We start from the raw sequence: 17,231 nt of genomic DNA, 5'->3' as shown, positions 1-17,231 counted from the left end.
TACAATTTTAATTAAAATAATTCAATGCTTATGATGATAATTTATCACACATAATGAATTTTAGTGATTATTCATTACATGCACTACCAACTGATGTATTGTTATTTTGATTTTGATTAATTATTATTATTTTTTTTTTTAATTGTCAGGACTATTTTAAAATTAAATTTTTCTAAGAAAAATAATGCTTATGATGATAAAATATCATATTTAATGAATTTTAGTGATTGTTAATTACATGCACTACCAACTGATGCATTATTTTTATTAATTACTGTTCTTCAATTTTGATTTAATTAATAATAAGGTATTAACACTATTAACTATGCGTTTTTTTATTGTTCAAATGTCACTTAAGAAGTAACCAATGATAAAGTACTAGATTATCTATGTTATATTTTTACTCTGACTACACATTTTCAACTAGTTCATTGATCAAATTTTAATGTTAAATTTTTTTTATACTTAATTTAATATTTAGCTTTTCTTTTAAATATAACAAAATATTCTAGTTCAGTGACCTCTAATTGATATGAAGTTTTAGGAAGAAAATGGGGAATACAAGTATACACATTTTTTAATGTTTTTAAAATTTTAAGTTTTTTTAGTCTGCGCTTGAGCAATATACAACTTATGATTTTTTTTAAATAGTAACAGGTGTTTTCAATATTAAATTCAGATAGACAGAACATACATTTTTAGGTCAAAATATCTCCCAACCATGGCTCAAAAATCAAATTTAACTGAATGATGAGTTAACGTTGTAATTTAAATCATTAAAGTTTTTAATAATTATGTTATGATTTATACAAATTTCTATGTGATCCTACAATTTTTTTTCATTGAATGATTTAAATTACAATTTCTTAACCTATGGTTGATAGAAAAAAATATCTATCTATCAAAATTTGTATTTTATACATTTATTGCCATTAAAAAAAAATATATATATACAAATATATTGCGCGTGTGCACATAAAAAATTCACGAAATAGTATTTATGTATTCTCTATCTCCACCTGCTAACCTCATATCAATCTGAAGTCACTGGACTAAATTATATTGTGTTATCTCTAAAAGGAAACACGCTGTATATTGCTAAGTTTGTTTTTTTTTCAATCTATATTTAAAATAAAAAAATTGTGAAGAAATAATTAATATTAAATAATCTTTGTGTTTTTGTTAGAGTTAAATTACTCTATTTTCAGTGCTTCTATAGTTTTTTATGCCAATTTTACAATTTAACAATTTATTATTTTTAGTTTATTTTAAATACACATAAATTTGATTTTAATTTATTGTAGTTTATAGTTATACATTTTTTGACTGGTATATTTACATTATCTCATAAAGTATTATTTTGAATATGTGTTCTATGATCATGCATTTTTAATTTCTGGATTTAAATTTGAAATAAAGAATGAAGGTAATTTAATTTTTCATGACAATAATTTATCATGTATTATCAATTAAGTGATTATTATATGCATTCTTAAATGAAGCTTAAATATTGTATTATAGTATGTATATTTTAATATGTTTTATATCATAAGTGTATTGATGATTACTGATAGTTACTACTGTTGTTATTCTCTTTAGGTATTTATAGTTGGTACTTATTCAATAAAAAATATGGGAAAAGTATACATTTTAAAATGTTATGATTAAATTATGATTTTGAACATACATAATTCATTTTCATATTTATTACTTTAGGGTCGACCAATTATGGCACGTATCAAAGCAAAGCCAATGAATCGCATGGCTGCACCAATATCACCTGGTGCTGTGGCTGGAATTCCAGGTATGAAAACGGTAAATGGTTTTAGAACCCCGCCAATGCAAGCTCAACCTATCAACCCATATATAGATCAAGGTCCAGGTGTTACACAATCTGGACCTCCAGCACCACCTCCCCAACATCCTCAAGCTGCCAGATTGTTTTATACAAATGGAGGACCAGCTCAATATGCTCCAGTCAATTATGCTGCTGCTAATTTGCAAGTATATGTAAGTTAATTAAATTATTTTTCTATAAGTTTATTTATATTTTTGAATAACTTTTGATAAGAACAATTTTATTGTATATGATTAATAAGTTACAGCAGCAACAGCAGTCACCTTATTATCCTACAAATATGATTCAACATTGGGCTCATCCTGCAACAGGTGCCTATTATACTACAGATCTTAGTGGCATATTTTCTGTGAATGGATTGGCTCCCCAAGGAGCTTTTTCTAAACCTCAGAATTCAAGATATAATGTTTCACGTGCACCGTAAGTAGTATAATACTATAATAATACATTTTTTTTTTTTTTGTTCTAATTTTCATAAATTTTAATTGATTTTAAATAGTGGCCGTACCAATGGAAAAATGCGTCATAATTCTGTTAGTGGTAGTGAATATTACCGAAGTTCAGCTTCGGATAGTGGTTTACCATCTCGTCCTGGTAGTTACACGTCAAATGGAAGTCTAACTAAGTCATCTAGTAGTAGTGGATCGTTGCATATTTCCAACGCAACCAGAAACTGTGTTGACAATCAAGATTCTACTGTAGTTGATAGACAGTCAAGTGGAACAATCAACATCCCAAAAGATCCTACAACATTGCCACCAAGGTATTTATATTTTTTTAATATTCTTTTAGCATTTCATTTTGATTATCGAAGTAGAAAATAATAATAATTAGATTTATGATCTGATTTTCAGTTAATTTTCAATTATTATTTAATTTTGTGTCATATAGATATAGGCGAAGGAAGAAAGATGATGAAATAGGACCAGAAGTAGTAACCATAGGAGCTATGCCACAGCCACCAACTGGTAGTTTTGATTTGGCTGCTGATGCGTTCCCTCCATTACCACCTCAAGTTGTGTCTATACCACACCAGTCACCAACTTCATTGCCCCATGACCAGTTGTCACCTCGTAATCACATTGATTCTAGGTAATTTTTAAAACTTTTAGTGAAGATCTTAATAATTTTGATATTAAATAAGACTACTGCTAAAGTAATTTTTTTTAACTTGGAATATTTTGCTGCTTAAAATAGATTTTATTTATTTTTGCCAAGTTCAAAAAATTATAAAATAAGATAAGAACCTGTATTTTAGTTGTACATGTATTTATTGTTTTAAGTTATTATGTGAATAATTTCTTTTCTAAACCATTAATATTACTTTATGTTGAACTAAGAATTTCAAACATTTTTATAGTGAAATAATTCTTATGTATGTTCATTTAGTTTTCTCTATTTGGCAGTAATAATTTTCAAGAATAAAGAACAAAAAGTTTTATTATAAATTTGCAATGATAAATTATTGGGCTAAAAATAATTTAATATATTAAGTTGAAATTTTGTATTTATTTGGTTACCATGTTTTTTATAATATATACTTCTGGTTATTCATTAGTACATTAATAATTATTTATAATATACTCTTATCATTTTATTATTACTGACTTAATTTATAGGATTACTGTTTTTTCATCTTCTAGTATGTCAGCAGTTCTGCCTGAACCCTCTGTATCTAAGACTGATGATATGGACCTAACTGTGAATTCAGAGAGTCTACCAAATGGTTTACAATCAGTGCCTTCTATTGGGTCTGTACCTGTGACTGCAATTATTGATGATGTATCAAATATGTCTATGAGCTCTATTAATTTGCACCCAAAGGTATTTGTTAAGCACACATTTGTGTTAATTAATGAAGAATAAACTAAAATGTTTTATTTTATTATTAGGTTCAGGATATTGTTACGACTTCGAATTCTATAATAAATCCTACAGATAAGACTGTAATGCCAGCGAAATCTGACATACCACCTACTATGCCTAAAGCCAATGGTACATCTCTTATTACTAAACCAACTGTATCAAATCATAAGGCTGCTTCGCCATCACAATGTGCTTGTGTCATACCACAACCACCTGCTACATTTTCTGCAGATATGGCTAACAACAATCCCATTCTTAATGGGAATGGTTCTCCAAATGTTGGTCATAAACTAAGTTATGCACAAGTAGCACAACATCACAAAGAAAGGAATGAGAGTCATATTCCTACCATTATTACATTTGGGCAATCTCCTATTGTAGAAGAAGAAAAAAAAGAAGATACTTCCATACCTGCTGTGATACCCCAATCTAAACAATCAAACATTACAACAGGTATATTGGCAGTTTTATTTATATTATTTTATTTTAAATTAAAATATTATCACTGTATATTTCTAAGCTAGAGATGACAATGTTATGATGCATGTGTCACAGAGTTATTCGTTTTTTTTAGTGACACACACAATTGTCCAATAAAATTTTATTAATTAGGAAAAATAGATTATAAAATAAATTATTATAGGTAGAAAATTAAATGTATTTTATTTGATATGCACAATGCAGATACAAAAGTTTACCAATCTGTTTTCCCAAGTTATACTAAATATAATTATTCTTTTTTTTATTTTAATATCACTTTTTTTGGCTTTTATATTAAATTTCATATAATTGTTTAGTTGTATTTTAAAATTACTTTCAATACAGATTTTATAATAAATCATAAAATTGGAATTGTTATAATTCTTTTATTAAATAACTAATATAGTGTGTAGAAATTGTTATTTTGTGTATATTGATTTAATTATGCATATTTCAGATGGTCTTCTAACTAATCGGTCTGGTAAAGGACACAAAACAGCAAATAATGAACGAGGAACGATTCCCCGGAAAGAAAGATCATCAAAATTCAATCGTACCAAGTCTCCTAAATAAAATGTATATAAGGCCTGTGTATTAGTTGTAACTCAACTAATAAATTACGGTTCTGTAAGTATTAAAATTAATTTAACAATCGCAATATTAAGTTTAAAAATAAAGTATTTTAACATTTAAATTGAAATTTATGTACAATTAGTAAATGATTTCTTTTCTTTAAGTAAATATCCAGAACATCATAAATTCTTCAGCACTTGCATTTATTGTAAAAATGATGTGTGATAAAACATTAATAAATTTAATTAATTTTGTTACATATTTTTATTCCCATAATATCAATACATTTTATTTTATTATTTTAGTAACAACCTAATTTTTATGCTATGTAAAATTATTATGGTTAACTTAAGCTTAAAAGCACAAGGTTATTGTTGGTTAATTTTTCAGTATAAAAACAATTCACTACAAGTATGGCAAATAAGTGGAAGGAACTGGACAGTATCGACACACAAATTGTAACATTGTTTTATGCTTAAATTGATAGGCTGAAAACAGTGATAGATAAATATTTCCCCGTCCTACTGTCATTATATTCTATTCAATTTGTCCAAATTATTATGTTTATTGTTAGTTTTTTTTTTTTTTTACATAAGTTTAATATCTTATGATTGTTTCCTTTTATGAAAAAAAAAAAAATGCATAAAACAAAACAACCTTGAAACAAAACTCTCCTATTTAGATATATTCATATATACTTATGTTTATGTATATATTAAAAGATTTAAATAACATAACTGTGATAAAAAATTATATATTAACATGCATTAGTTTATATTTGTATGTCATATATTTATATATGTATTATATATATACACATATATTATATATATATAAATATTAATTTGAATTATTTGTAATCATAATTTGCATTAACATAGCATAATTATGAATTACTTTGAATATTAACAAGTAACTTCTATGTTTCAACTTAATTTATCAATAACATCTAATTTTGTTATTACATTTTAGTAAGCTTGCAATATCCTCAAGTTTTCAGTTTCATTGATATTTATTTTTTGACATTATTTGATAATTGTTATTGTAAGTACTTATACATTTTTTTTTTTCAATGTATAAAAAAAATTTTGTGAGTATTGACTGAATGGATTTGAACAAAATTTAAAAGCTTGAAGTAATTTATAAAGAGGTGTTTGATTTTTTTTTTTATGTTTGTTTATCACAGTGTTGTTATATATTTCATTAATTATTTAGTTCAGATGATTTTTAAATTACAGAATGCTTATAAACAGGTATATTTCTTTTATTTATACTTATAAGCAATGTTGTTTTGTTTTGTCTTTTATTTTAACAGTATCATGCAAGTAATTTTATAAACATTAAAATGAATGCAATATTATTTGTATTTTACACTAAATTATATTAATTTTTATTGATTGTATTATTTTAGATGAAAGTGTTAAATTATCCCATGAAACGATATGATACATTTGTCATCCACATCTGTTATTCGACCAATTTTATTTATTTATTTTGTTTTTTTTTTTTACATTCTTATTTAACTTTTTTTTAGTTTAATTTTTACTGATATTCATATACAAAATATATATTATATATATAAAATCGGAGTAGAAGTGTTCTAGTTATATCTTATGGTAGAACAATGCTACAATATTTTATGGTTAAACATAATAAGTAGACATCAGGTTTTTTTTTTGTTTTTTTTTAGAAGAAAAATTTTATTTATAATTTATTCTGATTAAAATGTCTTCTAAAAATGTTTCCAAATTTAAATGAAAAATGAAATAATAGAAATATATATATATTAAAAATTAAGTTTAGTTAGTAGACTAGATTTTTTTTTTAATTTTTATTGCGGCCATGATTGCAAATGGTCAACAATACATTTAATAAATTGATTTCAAATGTATAAAATATAGTTAATCTTATATAATATGATATAGTTAAATGTAAATTATTTGATGAGAGTTTTCTGTTTGGGGTTTTCTGTCTTATTTTTATCCTATAACTTATCATTAAAACTTAACACATTTCATTTTACATACTATCAAGCTAAAAGTTATAAATTAACATCAGAACAAAACATTGTTTAATGCTAGATGAATAATTCGAAAATAGCTAAATTCATTTGGTCGGTTTTGCTCAATTTACATAAATACTTTTTGCAAATGTACTAATTTAAATTTAACATTGATCTTTATTTATGATCCTTACAAAAACTTTCTTTCTATATTTGTTTTAAAGTTATATGTTAAATGAGTTCATACCTACTTAATTTGTTTGATTTCTTTTTGCTATCAACTTTTTTTTTGGATATTCATCAAGTCATAAATTTTTGTTTTGGGATAATTTAAAAAACTGTTAACTGGTTTTATGATAAAAGATTTTTATATAACACTATATTATCTAAGAAAAATACCTTCAAATCAAAAATATTTTGCATAATTTGCCTTTTTAGTTACCATAATATTTGTCATTTAAATTTGCTAACATTTAAATATAAAAACACTATTAATACATTCAATATAAAATCATCTGGTGTAAATATTATATATATGCTTTTAATTTAATTGCCACTGATTTGTCTATTAATTTTCATTGTTTGATGAAAAAATTAAAAACAAAAATTTATTATTATTATTATTATTATTATTATCATTATCATTATTATTATTATTATTATTATTATTATTATTAATTTATTATTATTTTGTTTATTGTTACATTGTGGTTGATACATTCGCCAATGTATAGTAATGGCCATATATGTGTTATGTTTGTTGTTTATTGTTTTAAAATAGAGTAGGTATATGGCTTAAATAAAATATATAATATAACAAAATATGAAAATAAGAAAAAAAAAGCTCATAATGGAAGCCCCATTAAGTATTGTTTGTTTGTTTTATCTTTTTTGTTTTTAGTTGTTTAATTATTTTGGGTTATATTGTGTTATTTGTAATCTTTATTTTGAATGTCTCGATATTGGATATTATTTAAATTTTACATTTCAAGAACATTTAAAAATGTAATTAGTTGGAAGGATACTGGGATGACATTTTTTCTTTTGACAAAATGTATATTTTTTTATTAATCATGTACATACTTTGTTATTTTTTTTTTAAATACCTAAATAGCTAAATAATTAACATATACATATTTAAGTGGAATTAGGAAATAATTTCCCTTAGTACTAGTCATGGGAGGCTAATATTGATAAATATATATATATATATTCATACATGTCTATACAATGTGTGTTAGCTTATGGTTTAATTTATTAACTGATTTTCCAATCATTTATTATCTGATTTTTATTTACTTAAATAAAAAAAAAAACGTGTAAGATATTATTGAATATGATTGCAAACCTGCTTTTTGAACATAATTAACCATGTACCTACTACCTAGTAATATATAATTAATACAAAATGTATATATTTTATTAAATATAAATAACTGCCTTGGTAAATAAATGTATCTTTTATATAGTCATGTGACTGAAAAATATTACATTTGAATCTTTATCATTACCATTAATAAATATTAATACAAGCGCATAGTGTTTTAAAATTACACTATTTTAAATATATTTTGAAAATAATTGTGGTGAAGGGTTTGCTTGATTGGAAAATTAGAAATTTGGCTGTCATTTAATATATTTTCTTCTTTTTTTTTGACCATGCCCTGACACAATTTGTATATGCAAATATGTATTGATGTATATTCCTTCCTAGTTGAAGGAAACTGAAAAAAAAATATTTCAAATAAAAATATAAAAATATAAAAACAAAAAAAAATCAATTAATTTCTTTATAATACATTTTAATTAAATAACAGGTTACAAAAGTTTGATAATATAATTTTTTTGGTTTGTTGAATTTTTATTTTCTTTAGATGTCAAATGTATATTCTTTTGTAGTCATTGAATTATTTGCAAAAATAAATGAATATCGAAGCTCAATAGTATTAAATTATTATTTCTTTTACTTGCCTTGATGACTTGTTTTGAAATCATTTAGTTCCATTATTTGTTGTAAATGTTTTGTTTTATAATTTAAGTCAAATTTACTAATATATATTCAATTTATATATAAATAAATAATATTTTTAAAAGTATACTCTTTGTTATCATTATATTATGGTAATCAAAAATATTAATTCCCAAGGTAGACTACTTCATTGATAATATTTAAGCCTATGGTGCATGCATCATAAACCTAATATCTATTTCATAAAATTGTTTTCTAATTGATCATTTTAGTTTTAGCATATTATTATAAATGACTTTTGACATTACCTATTTAGTATTTATGTAGGCCTTCCGGGTTTTATATTATATAGAGTTTACAGCCAGCCCTAGTATTTTATATTGTGTTAGATATAATATTATTCATGATTTTATTATTACATCCCCTTTGCCAGATTTCCATTAACCTGTACTGTTGTGCCTAATTCCACTGTTTTTGTTACAATATTATATAATAATAATTATCTTATAAAAACTGAGTGTTTATTGATCATAATATATATTATTAATAAATTGTTACATGTGAAATTCAAACGGTAACACGATGTACAGTTATAATAATTATAATTTCAAATCGCATTAACGTTTGAAACCAGTTGACTGATCCATTTATTTCTGTTTTAATCGAAAACTATTTTAACTTATTTATATTTATATTTTTTAAAATTCGTAAAAACTATTATTATACTGATAATTATAATAATATGAATATTTAAAAAAGAATAAACGTGGTTATGTAATTGTTAAGGTGTAAATAATAATGTTCTTTCAAACTGGATTTCATGACCATCTAGTAAGAAAAAAAATATATATACTAATAATTAAAGCTTTATTTAGTTGTGTTTTTCTCTTTTTTAAATTTGTGTACGGTTTATCCTAATGGATGGCGTACAAATTTATGTGTTTAATGTTCATGGAGTCTTGTTTGATTTGGAATTTTTGTGATATTTGATTATTAATCTTATAAATACATACATTATATTTAATGAAAAACAAATAGCAGACCTTGTTTTATTGTATTTTATCATAGATATGTTAACAATTATATGGTAATTGTACAATAATATGTTTTTATATTTTTTTTCACCCAAACAGGTTATCCTATTTCCTGAGTAATCCTTACCTACTACCTGAAAATCTCAAACTTCACCTGAGCAGTGTGTACTATAAGTAATGCTAGTTAATTGTTTAATTACAGTTTTTACACCATAGTCGAAATAATTAGAACATTTTATGGTCAATATTAAACGATGGCATTGGTTTAACGTGTGATGTACATGAACAAAATGTGAAGTACTTGATAGTGGACAGTTTTTGAAGTTTTTAAAAATCAACATGAAGTTAGTACTTTGCGTAATTGATTAATATTCGATTAAAAATAAATAATGTTTATTTAGATTTTTCTTTTTCTAAATTTCTTAATGCTTCAATAGCAGCATTATCGTATCCGTGTTTTAAAAAGCGTTAGTGAACATGTGTAATAGCAGAAAATCATGATAGGCTCGTTGCTCGTTCATATTTTCAAAAGAACAGCAGACAAAATGATTCGTGCATAATACACATCGCCACATAAGACTTTCAGTCAAATTACCTATAAATCAAACAATGAACGACTTTATGACTTCGGATCTTTTTGATCGGCTTCAACTGGTATAACAATATCAAAAAATTAGAAATTCTACATTTCTTTTTCAATGAAGAAAAGGATCTCAATAATCTCCACAAGTAGGTATCTTATTAATTATTAAACAATTTTTAAGTCAATACAATGTACTCCACTTCCGTCGTCGATACCTGTGGAAAAACTTTTATTTGTAACTATGTTAAATTAACTAAGAAGTTATATGAACTATCAGATAAACTATTTGAAAAACGTGTTGTATAAAAGTAAATATATTATACAAATATTACGGTTTTTTATATTATTTATTATTATGTCAATATCGTCATTATTAAATTATTATTATTGTAGTTAGATACCTATCCATATGGATTGAATTTATTATAATTACCTTAAAAACATTTAGTTAATCATTAAAAAATAATTATAAATAAAAATTACGTACCTATATCATTGTTAAAGTTATTTCTTATTTCTTTTGTTTTTTATTTTACATCCTACTAACCAATAAGTGTAATACACTTATAATTACATTATACCTACCCTGATCAATAAACTATATAGGTATTTTTAAAAATTATATTTAAAAATATAGCTGTTGTTCAGCCCAAAATTGTTATTGAAATATCATTAATCATAAAACATTGAAATTAGTCATGATTACAAATTAACATATTTTTAATGGTAATCATTAATCAGATTACGATTTATGCAACACTGCATTCAATATGTACTTTTTATTTCTAACGTTTTTTCATTACCTACCTTTATAATATTATGCTGTAAATCATTTTTTATTTTATTCCATTAAATTGTATACAATTATTAATCAATATAAACAGGAACGAAATGATGAATACTTCCTCTTTTAAGCTTGGTTTGTGGCGGAGGCATTTATAGTTACGAAGTAATTATTAATAACAGATAATAGTTAATATGTAGTTTTTATAAATGATAAAAAAATTGAACATTCAGCAGACTTAAAAGTTAAGATTACAAAGCACGTAGGTAAATATACCTAAATGAAATATAAACCGTGTTCACCAATTTAAGGAACACTGAACTTCTAGGGCGGACTATAGGACTAAATCGAATTTTTTTATTAGTGGTTAGTAGTATATAAATACAAATTTACAGGTACATTTCAAAATTTTTATCATTCGGCAGGCGCATGCGTTATCAAATATATTTTTTTTAAATAGTAATACTTAGGTATTTTGGACACCATATTCGGATTCGGATAGATTTAATTTTTTGAGATAAGTTGATAGTCATCTACCTACCTATCACCTATGGTTCCAAATTAAAAATTAAATCAATAATAAATGGTTTTATGCACTATAATAAATCGTAGAAATATATTTTATATTAAAATTGAAATGGCTTATTCAATCAAATTTAATTTAAAACCATAATTGATACACAAACATTATCTTAAAAAATTAGACTTATTCAAATACGATGTTCAAAATGAGTATTACTATTTAAAAAAAAATATATTTTTATTGCGCATGCGCATACCGAAACGATAAAATTTTTTAAATGTATCAGCTATAATGTGTATTTATATACCACTAGCTTGTAAAAAAAATCGATTTATTTCAATACGAATTGGCAGAAAAATTCAGTGTTCCTTAAATTTGTGAAAACACAGTATGTACTTATATATGTATATATATAGTATACACATTACACGTAGATTATATTACGTAATATTACAGATAGGGGCTTATACGAACAATAATAGGAAGTGTATTTGTTGTATTTTGTAGATCACACGTTAAATCAATGCCATAACGATAATATAAACATTTGGATATTTGGTGAATATTTCAACTTTCAAGTATCTACGATAATTAATTTACGAGTTGCATCACAAAAAAACAAAATTGATTTCGTCGAAAATTGGTTTTACATAAAAATATTCGTTTTTGTTTCTACAGATTATAAAATTAAAAAAGATTTTTTTTTTTTTTAAGCGTTCAAGTACCAACTATATTTAATTTGTTACTAAAAACCATCCCCTTTTTTGGAAAATGAAGCACTTTTCTTTCTCCAAAGTGTATAATAATGAATAAAAAACACACGTCATCATCACTGTAAAATCTATACCTATGTTCATCGCTCTGCTCTAAATCTAAAAAATAGAGAAATGTATGATATTTTTTTTAGAACGTTTTTGACTAATTATTATATCTATTAATTATTTAAATTAGGGAAGTAAAAAAAATATTTTCAAAAACGATAAATGTTTTTTCACTTGATATAATGTTTATTTCTATTCCATGATATTTTTAAATAAATAAAACAGTATTTTCTATAGTAAAATTTCATCGTCTGGTGCTCTGTCTTGTGTACTAACTGTACTGTGGTCTTAAGTGTGGCATAGCATAATATTGTATTATTATCACTTTACCCGTGTTGTCACTATAATTGCTCAAAATGCATTTAGCAATCTGTCGTGGTATAGTAAGTTGTATTGTTTGCCAATAATTCTTTCGTCGGTGATAGTAACTGTTATTATCGTAGTGCGTCGCACTCGCAGGTCACAGTTGACGACACAAACTTTTCTTTTGTTTTGTTTTTGTTTTTCGTGAATAATATTTCACAATAAATTGTCAATTATAATATATTTGTTCCGCATCAATTAATATTATCATTGTTGTACCATAACCCACACAGTCTTGTACTCTTGTATAAGACTGATCAGAGGCCGTTCAAAAGCCAATGACACAGATTACTGGGTAAGTTTTCCTTTAAAACTTGTTAATAACATTTTATTACGATAATAATATTATAACTTTAAGTATCTGATCGCCTACGATACAAGTCGAGGTGAAATAAATCGTGCTCTAAAAGCGAATTTTGTTTTAATCGGATAACTCGCTCGTTCATCTACCACATTGATACTTAACCTGTGTATGCGTGGCGTTCAGTAAATGATTTCTCTCAACGTACCACATTAATATCTTTAGACTCTTTAACAAAATAATTATATACTTTTAAGTGTTTTGAACTTCTTCCACTGTTATAGTTCACTTCTAGCTTCATTGCGTTGCAGTGGTGTCATAAATAATTCTTGTTCCAGAAACAGTAAAATTGTTTCAACTTATTTACCTCTAAAATACTAATACTGACAGTTCCTCTATGCAAAAAATCATTCAGTGACAACAGAGAGCTACCCATTGACTAGTAATAAGGCAGTACCCACCCATCCATTAATTTTGTGTTTAGGATACTTGTTCTAAAATTTCTTGGTTGTGTCACCACTATTGTGTTGTTTTGACATAACTTTCCTCTCAAATAATAGAAATTGGTTCAACTAAGTTCCATTGTTTTTTTCTCAGTACTAAAGTATTTTAAACATAATATCAAAAATATTTACTTTATAGCATTTTATTATATATGTATACTTAAAATAATATTATAAATTTGATTAAATTCATTAAATTTTAGGGTGAATAATACATCTATCATGGGACGTCGTTTAACTGGACCTTCTGCCAGAACTCGTGATGCACAACCCCTTCCATTATCAACACAACATAATTCATCTGCGACAAATGATCGAAATAATTTGTCACAACATGATGAACTTATTCATTTTGTTGGTGGTTGTAAGTATTATATTGTGTATAAAATAATATATTATAGGTATATGTATAGTAAAAAGTTATTTGTCCTAACTTCAGTACTAATCAATGACTGAAACATCTTATAATGATATATTTTTTTATCTAAATCTTAAGTAATATATTATGTTAAACTTAACTTAAACTTTTACTATAACTTTAAGTTAAACTAAAACTTACTTAACATTGATATATTCAAATTATATCTGCAGTAGTATCTTTCAATTTTAAAAATGTAGTTGATAATATTTTTTAATATAGTACTGTACATTTTTAAATTAGAGTTAAGTAATTTATAGATATTTTAGAGTACTTTTAGAATTACTTTTTAATACATTGACCTCTGAATATCCTCTTTTTAATTTTTTTTTTTAAAAATATTAAAATTAACACATATAACTTAAAAATATAAAACTTATATTGTAAACTAAAAAAAAATTTTAAATTAATAATATTTGTCTTATGTATATGAAAAGTAAAAGAATGTTATCTCTATTACAATTATTCTACAAAAAAATCTCGCCTACACCTTTAGTTAATGGTAATTCATAATTTGTAATTTTTATTATTAATGTTTTAGCATGGAATGTTATTTTTCAAGAATATCAAAATGGAAACCAAGGATCTAATGGTGAGTTCTTTATCCTTAAAAATTATTAAAATTCTTTAACTATGGCGTTACTCAATAAAATATAAGGTTTAATCATACGTACAATTAAAGTTGAGTTGTATTAACAAGTAACAAAACATCATTATATATTAAATTTGTTGTTTTTTTAAATCATTTTTATTTTTTAATTAATGTCATTTATAATCAACTATAACTGAATTATTTGAAATGCATAACATTTCAATTTATCACTAACAGTATTATTGAAAATGGTGCTTAGTTGTTAATGCTTACTCTATTGCATAGTCATGCTTATTTATAAATTATTGTTCACTCATACTTAGTAAAATCAAATAATATGAATCATCAACAAAGAGCAGCTGAATTAGCATATACTAGATAATAGTTATTATCACTGTAGAACCTATTACAATTGCTTGTAAAATAGTTCTTAATACAACTTATATTTTTCCGCTGTAAAAAGTGCAATATACTTGTATACCTAGGGCACATGTTTTTGCATCCTCTGTTAGTAAAAAAGTTAATACAATTATTCTAAAAAAAAATAAAGTGAACAGGAAAAATATGGTTTTTCTTCTATATTAAATTTTAATATAGTTATTTAAGTTTAAGGAGTATTAAAATTAATAATAATACATTGTTTATTTTATAATTTTTTAGGCCGTTTTCATATACAGTTCTACGAAGAAGGAAATAGTGATACATTAAAAGGTATTATGCATACATTTTATTAAATCATATTTGTTTTCTTTATTATTTATAAAATTAAGTTTACAGTTTTAAAATACTTATAATTTTCTTCAAAATTAAAATATAGTAAAAAGCCCATAAGATCGTTTAAATAATATTTTTACTTTTAAATTTTATCAGAAGCTAATTCACTCTAATTTTTAAACTAACGAAGCAAAACGTGATCTGCTAAGCGTAAAATTTACTATGTTATGCATTTGTAAGACGGAGACAACAAATGCGGGTATCACATCCTCTTAAAATTTTATTTTACATATTTAACATTATAGGTAATATTAATATTTTATTAATATAATGAATGCAGTTATTTGAACTACTTACCTTTTATTTAGATTATAATAATATTTGAATCATCTAATTGTTAAATAAAAATTGTAATTTGGTCAATTTGTTATTGAATTTGCTTTACCTTAATAATTAGTAGGTAAATATACCAGAGAATAATACTTGCTGTGCTATTGGCGTTGTGACACGTTAAACATTTTAAAACTGATTTCCTTAAATGGATTTGGCTTATTTCCTAAAATAATTAAAACATTTTTTATTGCTGTTGTTTATAGCATATATAAAAGTAATACCTAAATTTAGAATATTCCACCCATTCTTTGGACATTTCCCCGTCCTTCAAACTGAACTATTTCCCTCCGGACAAAAAATTAAAAGTAATAATTTTAAACAATATCATTAATAAATGTATTATTTTCAAGAATTATTGTTAAATAATTTAAAAATTGTTAAATTTATATATAAATATATTTCAATACGTCATAATAGCATTATTGTCAATACAATATTCACTAATATACATATTTCATCTCTATTTATTATTTCTATTACAAAATACACAAAAAAAAAAAACAATTATAAACATTCACAAAATATTGTGAAGTGTACCAAGAAACCTATGAGCTATATGCTTTTAATAGTATAGATAATTTGAGTTTGATTTATTAATCTTTATTGATTAAATTGAGTGATAAGTCTATAATGTGAATGATGATAGTTAATAAATGTAGATATTATGATATTTTATTTTGGGTAAAATCAAATAACCTATTTTCTAGCTAATTTTTAGTGTAAAATAATATATATTGATTCAGGGGGGAATAATTTTAGAGAGTTATTATAATATTTTATGTACCAAGTAATATGTTTTATACTTATTTATTTCAGGATTTAAACCCTTTGATCTAGAAGCTTGGTGGGGAAAACAAACTATTCAACGATACCAACAACGTTCCTAATATTATTACACTAATATATTGTATTGTATTTTTCAGTTAATTTTTTTTTCCAATTATTTAATATACAAAATGGCATATGCCTAATGTCTTGATACTGACAATTAAATTATATTTTATTATCTGCTATTATTTATTAATCATCAGCCTCATGCAGGTATGTTCTAATATTTATTTATGACATGCCATAATATTTTTATAATTAAAAATTTGATCATGATGGCAAAAAAAAAAAAAAATAAACAAGTATTATTTAATTTAAATTACTCTTTCAAAACTAAAATATATAATTTATATATTTAGATTTAGAGAGTAGGGATTAAATACATTTATTCCCATAAATAAATTTGACATTCCAAGTAATTGGATATTTTAGAGTAGCATGTGTATTCGTTATTATATATTTTATTTTTATTATAGTTATGACTTATGATGTAACTCTTCTACAATTTATTTTATTTTAAATTATAATTTGTTTTTCAATAAAATACTTCTAATTTAATGATTATTGTCAATTTATCAATTATTTTTATTTAAAAACTCAGAATTGTTAAAGATTCTTGTTATAAA

At 24.0% G+C, this 17,231-nt stretch overlaps 2 protein-coding genes and 1 non-coding gene across 10 annotated transcripts in view; all 3 read left to right on the top strand.

The window, feature by feature from the left end:
* Nucleotides 1-6,459, top strand: part of LOC112594952 (la-related protein 4) — a 32,417-nt gene extending 25,958 nt beyond the window's left edge. For 5 of the 8 annotated variants that reach the window (XM_025339981.1, XM_025339985.1, XM_025339987.1 and 2 more), the window contains 8 exons: nt 1,717-2,010; nt 2,100-2,278; nt 2,358-2,621; nt 2,750-2,950; nt 3,478-3,682; nt 3,751-4,177; nt 4,662-4,831; nt 5,168-5,211. In XM_025339981.1, the coding sequence (XP_025195766.1) occupies nt 1,717-2,010; nt 2,100-2,278; nt 2,358-2,621; nt 2,750-2,950; nt 3,478-3,682; nt 3,751-4,177; nt 4,662-4,777 (1,686 nt within the window). In that variant the 3' untranslated portion in view covers nt 4,778-4,831; nt 5,168-5,211. Of the gene's footprint in view, nt 1-1,716; nt 2,011-2,099; nt 2,279-2,357; nt 2,622-2,749; nt 2,951-3,477; nt 3,683-3,750; nt 4,178-4,661; nt 4,832-5,167; nt 5,212-6,188 lie in introns of those variants that run through there. The other 3 variants (XM_025339982.1, XM_025339983.1, XM_025339984.1) reach the window with 3 other exon arrangements.
* LOC112595081 lies at nt 184-260 on the top strand. The gene has a single exon (XR_003114689.1). It is a non-coding gene; the product is annotated as a small nucleolar RNA Z195/SNORD33/SNORD32 family (small nucleolar RNA).
* A 6,283-nt stretch (nt 6,460-12,742) lies between the features above and the next one.
* On the top strand, nt 12,743-16,837 carry LOC112595004 (MAPK regulated corepressor interacting protein 2). The gene is made up of 5 exons (XM_025340064.1): nt 12,743-13,151; nt 13,864-14,024; nt 14,620-14,670; nt 15,331-15,381; nt 16,594-16,837. Exons 1-5 carry the CDS (start codon nt 13,135-13,137, stop codon nt 16,662-16,664), a joined length of 351 nt encoding a protein of 116 aa, XP_025195849.1. The 5' UTR covers nt 12,743-13,134; the 3' UTR covers nt 16,665-16,837.
* The last annotated feature ends 394 nt before the right edge of the window (nt 16,838-17,231 follow it).

This window comes from Melanaphis sacchari, unplaced genomic scaffold (genome assembly GCF_002803265.2).
Source record: "Melanaphis sacchari strain LSU unplaced genomic scaffold, SCAv2.0 Contig24_pilon_pilon, whole genome shotgun sequence".
In the NCBI taxonomy this organism is placed as follows: domain Eukaryota; kingdom Metazoa; phylum Arthropoda; class Insecta; order Hemiptera; family Aphididae; genus Melanaphis; species Melanaphis sacchari.
The sequence above is the reverse complement of the archived record's forward strand: the minus strand, read 5'-3'. Positions and strand labels throughout refer to the sequence as shown.

What these genes read in the sequence shown, in the direction of transcription:
- LOC112595004 (XM_025340064.1), top strand. An exon ending in TATTCATTTTGTTGGTGGTT is followed by an intron (nt 14,025 to 14,619) that starts GTAAGTATTATA and finishes TTAATGTTTTAG; the next exon opens with CATGGAATGTTATTTTTCAA. An exon ending in AAATAGTGATACATTAAAAG is followed by an intron (nt 15,382 to 16,593) that starts GTATTATGCATA and finishes TATTTATTTCAG; the next exon opens with GATTTAAACCCTTTGATCTA.